Below are 13,421 nucleotides of genomic sequence, written 5' to 3' on the forward strand. Positions count from 1 at the left end.
TTCCTGGTTCGATCCCGGGTGTGCAGAGTTTGCATGTTCTCCCCGTATCAGCGTAGGTTTTCTCCGGGTACTCCGGCTTCCTCCCACAGTCCAAAGACATGCAGATTGGAGATAGGTTACTTGGTGACTCCGTAGGTGTGAATGGTTGTCTGTCTCTATGTGTCAGCCCTGCGATAGTCTGGTTATCTGTCCAGGGTGTACCCTGCCTCTCACCCATTGTCAGCTGGGATAAGCTCCAGCCCCCCTGCAACCCTCAAGAGGATAAGTGTTTAGAAAATGGATGGGTGGATGATCTACGGGAGCATGAATATTTAAAAGTGACACAGAATGCCTGAGAGCCTTATTTTTATATTTTGATTCATCACCTATCGCCTCAATTTCGTGTTTCCTTTGCGAAAAGACATTTCCACCATAAACTGGTGCATGAAGCTTCACCAGAATGCAGGAAATAAAGTGTTTAATGCTCAAAATATCCTAAGGGAGGATCTCCAGACCCCTCACTTCTGTGTCCCCACCATTGTTGAAATAAAACATTCGCCCTTTCTCAGATACAAATCTGACAGTTATCAGAAATGCTTTAAGGTCGTGTTTGGAAGGGGAGGAGAGGGAATGGCAGACCATTTGATGTTTTATTACTGAAGCCCTGTAATGCACATTGCTACACAATGGTGTAACAAATATATAATCAAAGAGCAAAACATTATTACATAAGAGGAAAACTGATGAAAATCATTTAGCTCTGAAGGTTTCAAACCTTTCACATCTTCAAAGCATTTTTTCATTCCAACTCAGCAAGTGATCAGATCAAACAATGCTGCTATTATAAAAGACACTTCAGGACAAAAGTTTATCAGCCTTGGTAGGACTCATGTCCAAGCTCTGGCACTCGTTTGCACTTGTGATTTGTGTTGAAGGACATTATTTGCATAGAGCTCTCTGTCTGAGGGCTTGTTATTGATTCTCTCACATTTCCTATTCAGGAAGATAAAAACATTCTTGTCTCTACACAACAGCGTGTGATGTCTATGAAGATTCTCACCCATCCAGGTCACAGGAGAGCTGGAGGGAAGTCAAATGCAAATTCAATTGCAGTTTGGTCTTAAAATGTTTCAACACACATCGTGGAGGGGTTAGAAGTAGATAAAGCCTCCATGATGAGTTGTGAAGTGTATTTAGGACCAAACTACTATTACATTGCGTCTGACTCTCACAGAACAAACATAAACCCCTTTTACACTGCCTGTTCAAGGTGGGAATTTCATGTTCCAACTCACCATTCTTTATAAGAGGTACCCTTGCAGAATGAGGAGACAGAGTTCTCTTGGGGAAAGTAACAGTGCCACACTCACGTCTATTTACAAGGGACAGCGAGCAGGACAGGATGATAGACGGACAAGTGTTATGTTTTGACAGTTTCTTACATGTGCAACCTACTGTACCATCGGAGATTTAAGAAGCAGCTTGCAGCAGTTAGCAGCTAACTCAATGAAGGAGCATAGCAGCCGAAAATGTCTGCAAATTGGGGAGAAAATGATGTCTGGAAGCTCCTTAAGCGAGATTTAAACTTCTGCGTCGAATCGACTCTGTGTCTACGATGTAGGCTCTGCATCAATGTAGAGCCTACGCGTAACCTACACGTAGCCTGACGTGCACCTCCCTAGAAATGTAATGTCCTGTCTATTTCCATAAGCTGAAACCATTTTGTTGCTGTCCCTGGCTTCATATGAGTAGAGGAAAAGTCCACTAGCTGCTAGGCTAATTTATTCAATGTAAAATGCCATAGGCTTGCGCTAAAAACATTAGCATGTTGTATTGGTGGGGACAATGTGTCCAGCAAAAGACAGATGCTTTGTCTGTGAATGCTGCGAGTTATAATGGAGCCAATTTGTGTACTTGTGTTTGAAATTGTCACTATTCAATCATAATTAATGTGTGTTTTGAATCAATACAATAATTCTTTACAGCATTTCTCCGCCGCTGACTAGTGTTTGGAGGTGTAACTGCAGAGAGACAAAGACACACACCATCGCACAAGTATAAATGCTCACAATGGCGTAGGCTCTACATAGAGCTGACACACAAGTATAAATCCCGCCTAAGTCAACACACAAATAGGCATAATTTACTCCTAGTCCTGTTTTTTGTCTTTTGTTTAGGCAAGTTACCCTTTTAAATGTGCATGGGGCACCTTTTCACAGCAAAGATAAATTAATTAATTTTAACTATTTTGTTAACCCTTGGACTTTAATAGCTTGTTTTGATTTAACATTTTCATTATAAGCGGTCAGCATGCTGGCTGTAGATTAGTCTGTTTGTCAATATGATGTGTTTGTGGAAAAAAATAATATGGACAAATATATTAGATTTTCTTGAACTCTCCAATATCAGTATCAGCCTTAAAATGTAAGTATGAATCGAGCTGTACTTGCAACTCAAAATAAAATACACTCATTTCCTACACTTTCTTACCAGCCAAAGAACAAAAAGATTGAACAGAAAAAGGAGAAGAAAAAGAAGGACAGATAAAGAAGAAAAAGAATAAAGAAAAAGAAAGAAATAACTGAGATTGATAGATGAGGAGTGGCAAATGAAAAAAAAACTGAGAGCAATGAATAAGAGCAGAGGTTTAGAGATGAAGAGACATGAAAGAGGAAAAGTACGAGAAGGCTGGCATTAAAACAAAAAGAGAGTGAGAGGTGTGAGACAAGATCTGTGGAAATGTCAGAGGAGGAATGTTTTTATGACATTTAGTTAGTTTACATCCTCCTCGGTTCAGCGAACTTTACAAAGGTAGCACCTCGTCCATCTTTCCGGTTTGACAAAGGTCAAGGTTGCAAACTTTGACCGTTCTTCCACATTAGCAGGCGAGTCCTGCCTCTCTAAACTCCTCCAGGACTGCTGAGTAGGACGCTTCTCTACAGCGGGGGGCAAGTGACAAAACAAAGATTCACATCAGTGGTTCAGATTCAGATCGTGTTGCCTGCAGTACTTCCCTCTGAAAATCAAATTACAGGCAACGCCAAGCGCGTCAGTTCATCTCTAATCCCCCTGTATACACAGAAAAGAACACCAGCTAATCTAGGCTTTTTGCTCACAACAGCAATAACATGCATTAGCAAGCTGAGATCGTTGATTTATTTGGATTTTTTGCTCTCTTCTTTTAATTAGATGCTTGATTAAAGCTGGGAGTGAGGTGGGGGATGTCGATGTGGGGCTTATCGCTGATTACTGCTCAAACAAATTATTTTCCATTACCCCAGCGTTTAGGGCAAACAGCTCAACTGGGGAGGAGGGGGGCGAATAGAGGTTTAATAGAGAGAAGGAGGTTTGGAGAGAGAGAGATCCAGATATTAAATTGTCAGGGAAACATAGGAGAAAGAAGATACAATGATTGCAGGAAGACAGGCAGCAGTAATATATTGGCAGGAAGGTGTGGAAGAAACATGGAGGGGAAGAGATGCCCAGGAGGGAGACACGCTAGGAACGGAGGAAAGAGAGAAGTTTACTCTGTCTTGGCTCAGTATGCCTCATATAAGTAGATGCAGGACAGGATCACAGATTACCTTCACTACGCTACTGCTGGAAACACTCCACGTTAATCACCCACCTCTTCCCCCAGGTGCCTTTGAGTTGATTTCTTGGAAATTTAGCCAAAGTCATTTGCTTAATCTGCCAATTATTTTCTCATCTAACTGCTTAATGTTTGGTCTGTAAAATGTTGAAAAAAGTGAAATATGTGCAACATAATTTTCCAGAGCCTGAGGTGGTGTCTTCACATTCCTTGGTGAGAAACAGCCCAAAACTCAAGATAAATATAGACAGAGAGAAACATTTGAGGAGCTGGAACCAGCACATATTTGTCTTTTTTTCACTTGAATTTAATTAATAAATCACCAGAATTGTTGTTGTGGTAGTAATTAATCAATCGACTGAAAATTAATTGGCTAGTCAAGGAATCTTCTAATTGTTTCAGCTCTGTTACAGACACACTCTAAAAGGGAGCTGGACACTGAGGAGATAAAATGCAAAATGAGATAGGCCTTTAGATCAATGACTTCAGTGACCAATGCCAAGATTTATCTATTTTTTTAATGATTTGTTTAAATTTATTCTGTCCTGGATTTTCCTGACAAACAGTGTATAGACTCATACTAAAGTCATCTCTCTCAGTCATCACNTACTCCTTGGCTTTTAACCCAGCATGAGACTCTGCTCTTGTTTTACTGTTTTATTGTTTTTATTGTTTGTCTTATGTTTTTATTTTTGTACAGCACTTTGTTTCAGCTGTGGTTGTTTTTAAAGTGCTCTATAAATAAAGTTGAGTTGAGTTGAGTTGTTACGCCATGTTTACTGTGTGTTTTGGGTTTTTGGAAACAACTACACTTTACAGCACTTTATAGAAACTCCAGGGCCGACTAATTTTGAAGGTGTAACTGCAGAGCGACACAGACACACCACTGCACAAGTGTAAATGCTCACAAAGGCGAAGACTGTCTGCGTAGGCTACAGCGATGGCTCTGCATAGAGCTGACGCACATGTATAAAACCTGCATTACTCTCCAAGCAGAGGATGAGATCAGCCGCCATAAAGCAAGGATGGTAAATGATTGTTATCGGCATGTTATATCATTGCAGATGCATATGTTATATACCACTAGAAGCCAACGCTACTGTGTTACATGTCATGGCTCTTTTGCTTCTGGGATGCCAGCATACTATCTAAAATCAGGCACTGAGCTGGTTTTATGCCTGCCTTGTTTGGCTCTGTATAAAAAAGCAAAGCCGGAGTAATGAAGGGTCTTCGTTGCAGCCCTATCGCCGTATTTTTGTGAAAATGACTAAAGATGCAAAAACAGCAGAGAATCCGGAATTAACTTATGATGCAAACCATTGTTTCCCACTCCATCCACTCATCCATCCATCTACAAGGGTATACTAGCAGACTAAATAACTAACTAAGCTTCCAGAGGTCTTTAAGTTCACATTTGTTAGAGCTTATAGATTCTGCTGGCGAGGCACCATTGAAATCATGGTATTGAACAATGGATTTCCTGAGAGGAGAGTATTGACTGTGGCACCGTAGCGCTCTAAATCCATGCTGATATTGAATAGGGTCTATAGATACTTGGAGGAGAAATTCTATTAGGTCCAACTCACCAGCCACCTCCCCCAGGGAGCCAAATCAATCTACTGTGTGTGTTGGCTGTTATATGATGAGTGTGGTGCCTTGTGTGTGTTCGTGTGAGAATGTGAAAAAAAAACAGGGTGCCGGGGTGATTCAACAAGAGCTTCACACCGACAGACTGAAGACATACGTGCACACGCTCGCGCACAGATGTTACACCCACTCAGGCCACCTTTGACATAAGTGAGAAGGGATTTTATGTCTTGCCAGATGACGAGGAAAGCTGCCGAGGTGCCGTACGTGAGGAAGTCATGCTCACTGCACCATAAAGACCACATGCTAGCAGTGAGTCACTGCGTGGAGTTACAGGCTCCAGCATGGAAGGGAGAGCGCAGGGGGAGCGAGACAAGGAAGGAATACAGAGAGGAACAGTGGGAGATTGTATGTGCATGTGAATTAGTGTGTTCTTTGTGTGTCAGTACAAGTAAATAGAAGCACACTCTACACATGTTGTACACAGCTGTCTTTGTGTGCTAATGTGAGTTTATTATATCTGCTTTTGTGGGGGTTATATATAAAATATGTATGTGTGAGTGCAAGTGTGCATGTTTGTAAGAGTATAAGTGCTTTTCCATAGCTTAGATGTGCGTATGTAGAGCCTCTGATCAAACATTGTACATGATCCTGTGTAACTAAGTAACTATTTATAGGGCGCTTTTAAAAGCAGTAGTTAGAAAGAGCTGTAGAGAAGGGGAAAACAAGACTCTTCAGCCACCCTAATGGCTCTGTGAAGCTGTAATGTGCATTGTAAATAATGCCAAATTGTGAAATAAATAAAAGTTAAGGCCCAAAGTTGGATCATTTGCAGTTGTGGTGATATAAAGCAAAGAGTAGCCAGAGGGTGGCGTCAGCATCAAATATCAATAAATTAGAATTATCGCCTCATGGTTGAATGCCTACGCCAACTAGTCAAGTTGCAGTTTACATTGACGTCTGTCAAGACTCACATAATATATGAAGTGATGACTTTGAAGACACTTAAGAAAAGGTATTAACTCTATTCTCTGGCAAAACATGGATGCCTCACAAACACTTTCTACCCGGCAGCACAGAATCTACACAATCAGTACAGTTTAAAGCAGCTGTGCGGAACTTTTTACCATTTATAAAACTGTCCCTAGTTCGTATTACCTCCCCTTGAAGATCCGCATATTTATTTGAACCCAACAGCGACAAAAAAGCCTTTCTCTATATGGCTATTTAGCGTAGCCTCGGTCTGGTCGGACACAGCGGAAGTCAGCAAACCAGAATATGGCACCCGGAGGCGGAAGTAAGTCTGCACGCCCGCAGAGGCCCGCAGCCATTAAACCACTGAAGAAGAAGGAGCCGTGTTTACGAGTAGGATTTAAGAAACAGGCTAAATGACATGTAGTAGGGAGTAGTCTCTTGTACAGTAGGTGGTGGTATGCACCTGGAAGTTGTTTGCGATCTGCCAATAAATTGAGAGAAGAAGAAGAGCCGTGTTTACAGAGAGTGCTGTTCGAGTAAGCAGTACGCATCGGGCTTTGCTGAACACATAACAGTTTCACCAAGCTAAATGTAACATTAGCTGATGTGAACCGCTTTTGTCTAGTAACGTTACAACAAACGCCACAAAATTATCTGTGACTGTGACCATGAACACAAATATACAGCAGGCAGTTGTCCTCAGTTTATAAGAAATTCAGAGCTACACCAGAATATTTATGATTTTACTCTTGCTCGCCAAAACAAATGCATGCGGTAATTGCCGGTTGCAGTCGAGATTTTACGAATGAAGCCGAATGCTGGCTGCAGTCGGAATTTTACGACACCAGGCTGTGGGTGTCCGCTTCGACCAAAGGGGGCACTATAATCAACAAAAACGTAAAGTTCCGCACAGCTGCTTTAACGTGGGCACCCGAGATTAGTGTCACCAGTTCAGGATCCAATCAAATGTCTCCCGTTCTGTTCCTGAGTTATGGAGTTGAATAATGGCCAAATAAGTAATTTTGCAGAACATTATGATGTCACAGTGAAGCTGACCTTTTGGATATAAAATGTCATCACTTCAGCATTTTATCCTGTTGACATTTGTGGAAAATGTTGTCATAATTAGTGTTTGAATTCTTGAGTTATGGCTAAAAACATGTTTTGTTGTGAAGACCTTGAAGAGGTGATCCAGCTGTGCAGCCGTCAATTAGTCACTGCGATTTCTCTACTGAGGGTAGGAAGTCTCATTTCTCAAAGTGCGTGTTTCTCAATTTCCCCATTATTGTATCTCTTCCTTGAATCTTAAACAGAAGGGACTAGAATGCAACTAAGATAAATGCAGAGATAATGGAACTGGATACATCAATGGACAAATCAAACCAACCAACAATGCTTCCTCTCCCTTTGCACAGTTGGGGCATGAGCAAATCCATTGGGATTCATCCTATTGGGCCAATTTCATGCCAATCAAACCAATAACTGTATAGATATTTCAATGTGTTTCAAAGTAGTAGACCAACAGACTAAAAATGCAATCCCTAGATGGCATTAGCATGTGTGAAAACATTATAACAAAACTACACAAACCCCAAAATACAGTCATCGCCATCAAGACAATAAAAAGGTTAAAAATGTGCTTAGATTTGCTTCTGTAACATTTTCTGGGAGGTTGCGCGAAATCTGCAAAAAAAAAAAAATTGTGTGTGCGTGTGTGTGTGTGTGTGTACCTGCAGTATTTGGCATCGGTCCGAGGAGCAGTCGATGTTCTCACAGGGCTGGTACATTCCCAGGGTCACACAGTTCAACAAGATCACCATCATACTCACACGTTCGAACCATGTGGAAATAAAGTGTTAAGGAGAAAAGCTTGTAGAGTAGAAACACAGAACAAGATGGAATCTGACAGGACAAAGACCTGGTGGCAGTTTCATTCATACTTTTCTTTATTCATTACTTGATAATTATCTCAGTGATGAATGGTGAGATATAGGTGGTTCTGGGCACATGACAGAAATCAAGGTGAGTGACAATAGCAGGACCCAGAACTCCAAATAGTAGCTAGTATCACAGTATGTGTAACGTTCATAAAGTTCATCCTCTGGTCTTACTCTACAGGGTCAAATCACGTCCTTACCAGCACTTGAACTTTTATACTTAAGTGCTTAAAAACTTTATGGCAGTCCCAAAGTTATCATTATTGTGAAACTGCAGTGACTGTAGCAACACCAAAGCAGTGAAAGGTGAACCCTGCAGGGTCCAATTCAGCCACAAAATGTCACAGTTTGTTTCAGAGTAAGACTTTGACTTTTAGGGCTGCCATGATTTTTTTTTTTTTACACTGTAAGGTTGTTGTTAAAGTCCCCCTTCAGACACATTTTAAAACATTAATATTTTGTTTAACATGGTTATCGCATATAAAAATAAAAGGAAAAAAAAAAACTCTGAAAAGGGGCCGGAAGCATGGGAACACTCTTTCTCCATTATGAAAATTTCTTAATCTGGTCTCTGCTCACCTCCGCTGCTTGCAGTAGGTTTTGCTTTCTGCTTTCTTCATTGCTGCTCACACTCGATTGACCGCTGACAAAGGAGTTTGCATTAACATAGCGAGGATAAGCGTTAGAGGAAACATCGGAGAGATTCAGCCTTAAATGTTTGACCCACAAACAGATGTTCACTCATATCAACATTATATTTTATATTGCTGGAAAAACCAACATTTTTTCCTTTAAAGCCACAGTGTGTAAGAATTTCTCCCATCTAATGCTGAAATCATATATTGCATTCAAACGGATAGCACACTCTAGCGCCTCACTATTTCAAACGCGTATTGCAACAACGTTAGCCGCTGTGTTTCATTGATGAAACCATGTCATCCGATACTTCATGGAGTATTAATTCAGGCTCCTACACAGACACACGCGACGCAAGTTGACAAACCCCCTCCTCACCATGCTGGCTGTTTACAACATAGGACTGTTGGGGCGGGTATAAATCCAAACAAACCAATCACGTCTTGTCTTTTGACAACTGGAAAGTGGCTCATCCTCTCACACCTCATCCCTCTCCTCGCATCACTGGCCTGTAATTGCATTACCTTTCTCCTTCAGCAGCTCTCTCCACCTGGGTAAGGCTACCCTTATGTTGACCCTCGTTTTTTGAATTCGCCGGTCACATTGCCTTTTTGATTCTCTTTTGCACTTTCTTGGCGACGAGGATTCCGTCTCCCTTGATGCTGCTTATGATCCTGCATTATGCTCAAAGAGGGGGACTTTGTCATGCTGCAGTAGTGCCGGGGTAGTAGCGAAGCGCCACTTGCTCCTCTCCTTCAGCTTCTCAGTCACGCGGCACTGGCCTGGCTCTCAGTGAAAACGCAGAAGGCGGGGCTACTCCCTGGTAGTGCTATATGTCCCTTGCTGGCGGATGTATTTTCAAGATGGCGAAACGTTATGGAACCCTCGAAACGACTTAACTGCTCAATGTACAAACAAATCTGAAATTCTCCTTTTACAAGAATAAGTCAGACTATTGGTGGAGGTATGAATGCAGACATCGATTTTTGCCAATAAACAACTGAAAATTCTACACAATGTCCCTTTAAACAACTGTATTTGTTTAACTTTCCTGAAAAAAAAAAAAAAAAAAAAAAACATTTTACATGATTTCATTTGAATACATCATCAGGACGGTATAATTTACCTCTGCCCAATACTCAATAAGTAGATCTTGAAAGCATCATGATGTACCTCAATGCAACTTCCATCAGCAGTTACTACCAGCCATCATCTGCTAACAGCTAACGTTAACTAGCTCTCCTCCTGCCATTTTTAACGCAGATTTGTTGTGCACAATGGGGCATTATTTAGGACACAATAAGCTGTGTCCCCTGATGCTTTGATGGTGAGTTTAATGCATCCTTTCCCCCAAAGGGCATCCCAGGGAACGAACTGTGTTCGTCCCAAACATATTTTCTATTGCACTTGGGACAACAGGATGGCATTAGGTTTGAGTCCTCCTTTTAAGCCTGTGCAAAATCGATGTGACACAACAGAAAAACATCGCCTACAGCCATTGGTGAATGTCATCTAATTTGCTGATAGCCTGATGGCAGTCAACAAGGTGAATATCGGCCAATACAGATGTGTAGCCAATAAATCTGTCTCTAGCTTTTGGTAGATAGTACAAGGAAACATACTCCAGTTTACATCAAAACCTCCACTATGCTAATGCTAACTCTGCTCTCTGTACTGACAAGTCTGCTCTGCTCGGTATTGAGTTGAAGTTTGTTCCCCCACCTGCATGTGTTTCCCGTATCAAACAGCAACTGGCTTTCGTATTAGTGATGCACCTAATCTAGTATGCCAGACACACATTTGACTCTCAGATCTTAGGGAAATGCACAAACATCATTCACTTCAGTAGAGGAATGTGAAAACACCTCTCTAGTGACAAACTTTGCACAGACAAAAGTCCGTATTGTCAAGGTCAGACATTTTCAGGGGACATAAACAAAATAAAAACATGTTTGAGTGGAGAGGGACTTTAAATATGTATTGTTTGCAGTAGCAATGAAACACACAATGTGTGATGTTCACAATGTGTACGCTATTAAACTAGCGTTTTCCATTAAGCTGTATTACTCCCCTGATACTCGCACATGCACGCCCAAGGACATCCAAACAAGCTAGATGCTGATGCATTTCACAAACTCAATTCTACTCTTCTCCTATGAGGAAGTTCCTATTTCACTCTGACTACTCAGAAAAATGCTGCAGAACAAATGTCAGACAATATCTGTGGTGATGCTATGAGAGCACAACAGCATGAACAACATTTGTTTAGAGAAAAGGTTAACGGAGCGAGCAGAACATGCAAAACCAAGCTGCATGTCGGAGAAAAAAGACCCGACAGAAACAAAGCAGCCGAGTGTGACGGAGTGATTCAATATGCATTTTCTGTGTGTTGAGGGAGTGAGTGCACTGCTTGGCTAACAAGCGTGTGAAGGAGGATGTGCTGTAATAGCCCTGGAGGTCCAATCCCTCCCTGAGGCTATACAGCGCAGGATGCTGAAAAGCTCCCCCAGCAGCCTACAACACACAGCCTGCAGGACGGAAGAAAAACGGGGATCCTGCTCTCTTCTGTGCGAACCACACCGCACGTTTGAACAGACAGAATTCCCAGAAAAGACTCAATTCTCGACATGCTTCTCTTGGCCTCACATGAACCCTTCCAGAAAGAATACTGCCGATATCACAGCATGTATAAAGATAGGCTGTGAGTGGGCAAAAAACACATGCATACACACAAACACACAGACAAAGCCTCGCACACATGCACACAAACACCCACTCGTCAACACACAAGAGCAGGAAAGTACACATACGCAGATATGCATGTGCAAACCAACCTACATGTTCAAAAACATGAACGCTCACACTCAACCACCCACACGTGAGCGCACATTCACACGCTCTCCCTCGCACACACACATTTGTGCACATTGAATCTCACATTGAATCAATGTGTGTCAGCTGATGGGGATCATTTAAAGAGAAATATTCAGCACCACAGGGAGGCATGTTTAATACTGTTGTCCCACAGACTAATAGCTTTAAAGTAGACATTTGAGACAAGGTAAAGATTTGTCATCTAATACTCCATATACCAAACCAGCATCACACACAGCAATTAATACACTGCAGGATCCTTTTTTAATTGGGTTATACCTTTTAAAAGCACTGGCTGTTGAGTTCTGGCTATTAAATACACAGCGGGGGGCACATGACACATGTATACACAAACAAATTCAAAGGTTTGGGCACACTTTTTCATTTAAGTAAATGGAATCTGTGTCCAAACATTTGACTGGTACTGTATGTACAGAGACATGCAAAAGTTTGGGCACCCCTGGTCAAAATGTATTTTACTGTGAATAGTTAACTTAGTAGAAGATGAACAGATCTTCAAAAGGCATAAAGTTAAAGATGTAAGATTTGTGTATTATTTTTGTTTATACAATTTTAGAGTGGAGAAAAAAAGGAGAGGAGCACCATGCAAAAGTCTGGGCACCTTAAGACATTTGAGCGCTCAGACAACTTTTACCAGGATCTCATACCATAATTAGCTTGTGAGGACTACGGCTTGTTCACAGTCATTGTTGGGAAAGGGATGCAAATTTAAAATCTTTATACCCCCCTCGACTGGTTTAAATCATATCTCACTGGCCGCACTCAGTTCATTCAGTTAAAATCCTTCACGTCCAAGCCATCTCCCCTCTCCTACGGTGTTCCCCAGGGTTCTGTCCTCGGTCCCCTACTCTTCATTATCTATCTCCTCCCCCTTGGCCATATTTTTCGAAAACACAGTATACAGTTTCATTGCTATGCGGATGACACCCAGCTCTATCTCTCCACCAAAGTTCATAAGATAATGACAAAATGACAGTTACCAGGAACTGTGGAGGTCAAGCTGAGGTCCGGAGGACTATGAAAATGTTCCCAGAGAGTTGCTTGTAGGATTGCTAGAGAAGAAAATCAAAACCCCTGTTTGACTGCAAAAGACATAGAGGAAGGTTTATCAGACTCTGGAGTGGTGGTGCACTGTTCTACTCTGCAGCCGCACCTGTACAAATATGACCTTCATGGAAGAGTCATCAGAAGAAAACTTTTCTGTGTCCTCACCACAAAATTCAAAAGTTTGCAAAGGAACATCAAAACAAGCCTGATGCTTTTTGGAAACAAGTCCTGTGGAGTGATGAAGTAAACCAAAAATGTGATGTCCTCATGAGGACACAGAGTCTCAGGAGGATACACTTAGAAACAGAGGGCATGAGAGATACAGGACAGACAGACTTCTACCTCTGATATCAAAAATACCTTACATTTATGAATGTGAGGTATGTTTTCACTACATGATTTTTGTGATTAAAATAAGTCACAATAACAGAATTACCGCAATATCTAGCCTTTTAAAATTGAAATCTAATTTATCAGTCAAATTCAGTTTTAACTTTGTTTATTATGCTGTCTCCTTTTTGGTAAATACATTATACTCAATATACGAGTGTAGGAGGGTGACGATGGAGACAAAGTGAGAACTGAAAGAAACAGAAATACTTAAGGGCTGCTGGATTATTCACATGATATCAATATTTCATTTTTAAATATCATGGTATCTTCAATTACAGTTGATCGTGACACCCCTGCTTACACATGATACAAATATTCAAATTCTGTCATCATTCCACAGGCAGACACACACTGCAAGCTAACACACATTCACACACTAC

General features: G+C 41.3%; 1 protein-coding gene across 1 annotated transcript in view; it reads right to left on the reverse strand.

Moving 5' to 3' along the window:
- The window catches only part of LOC126390636 (voltage-dependent T-type calcium channel subunit alpha-1I-like), a 334,551-nt gene that overhangs the window by 277,361 nt on the left and 43,769 nt on the right, over positions 1–13,421 (reverse strand). The window contains exon 2 of the mRNA XM_050045029.1: positions 7,864–7,975. Within this exon, the coding sequence (XP_049900986.1) occupies positions 7,864–7,975 (112 nt within the window). The remainder of the gene's footprint in view (positions 1–7,863; positions 7,976–13,421) is intronic.

The sequence above is a fragment of the Epinephelus moara genome, chromosome 5 (assembly GCF_006386435.1).
Source record: "Epinephelus moara isolate mb chromosome 5, YSFRI_EMoa_1.0, whole genome shotgun sequence".
NCBI lineage: Eukaryota > Metazoa > Chordata > Actinopteri > Perciformes > Serranidae > Epinephelus > Epinephelus moara.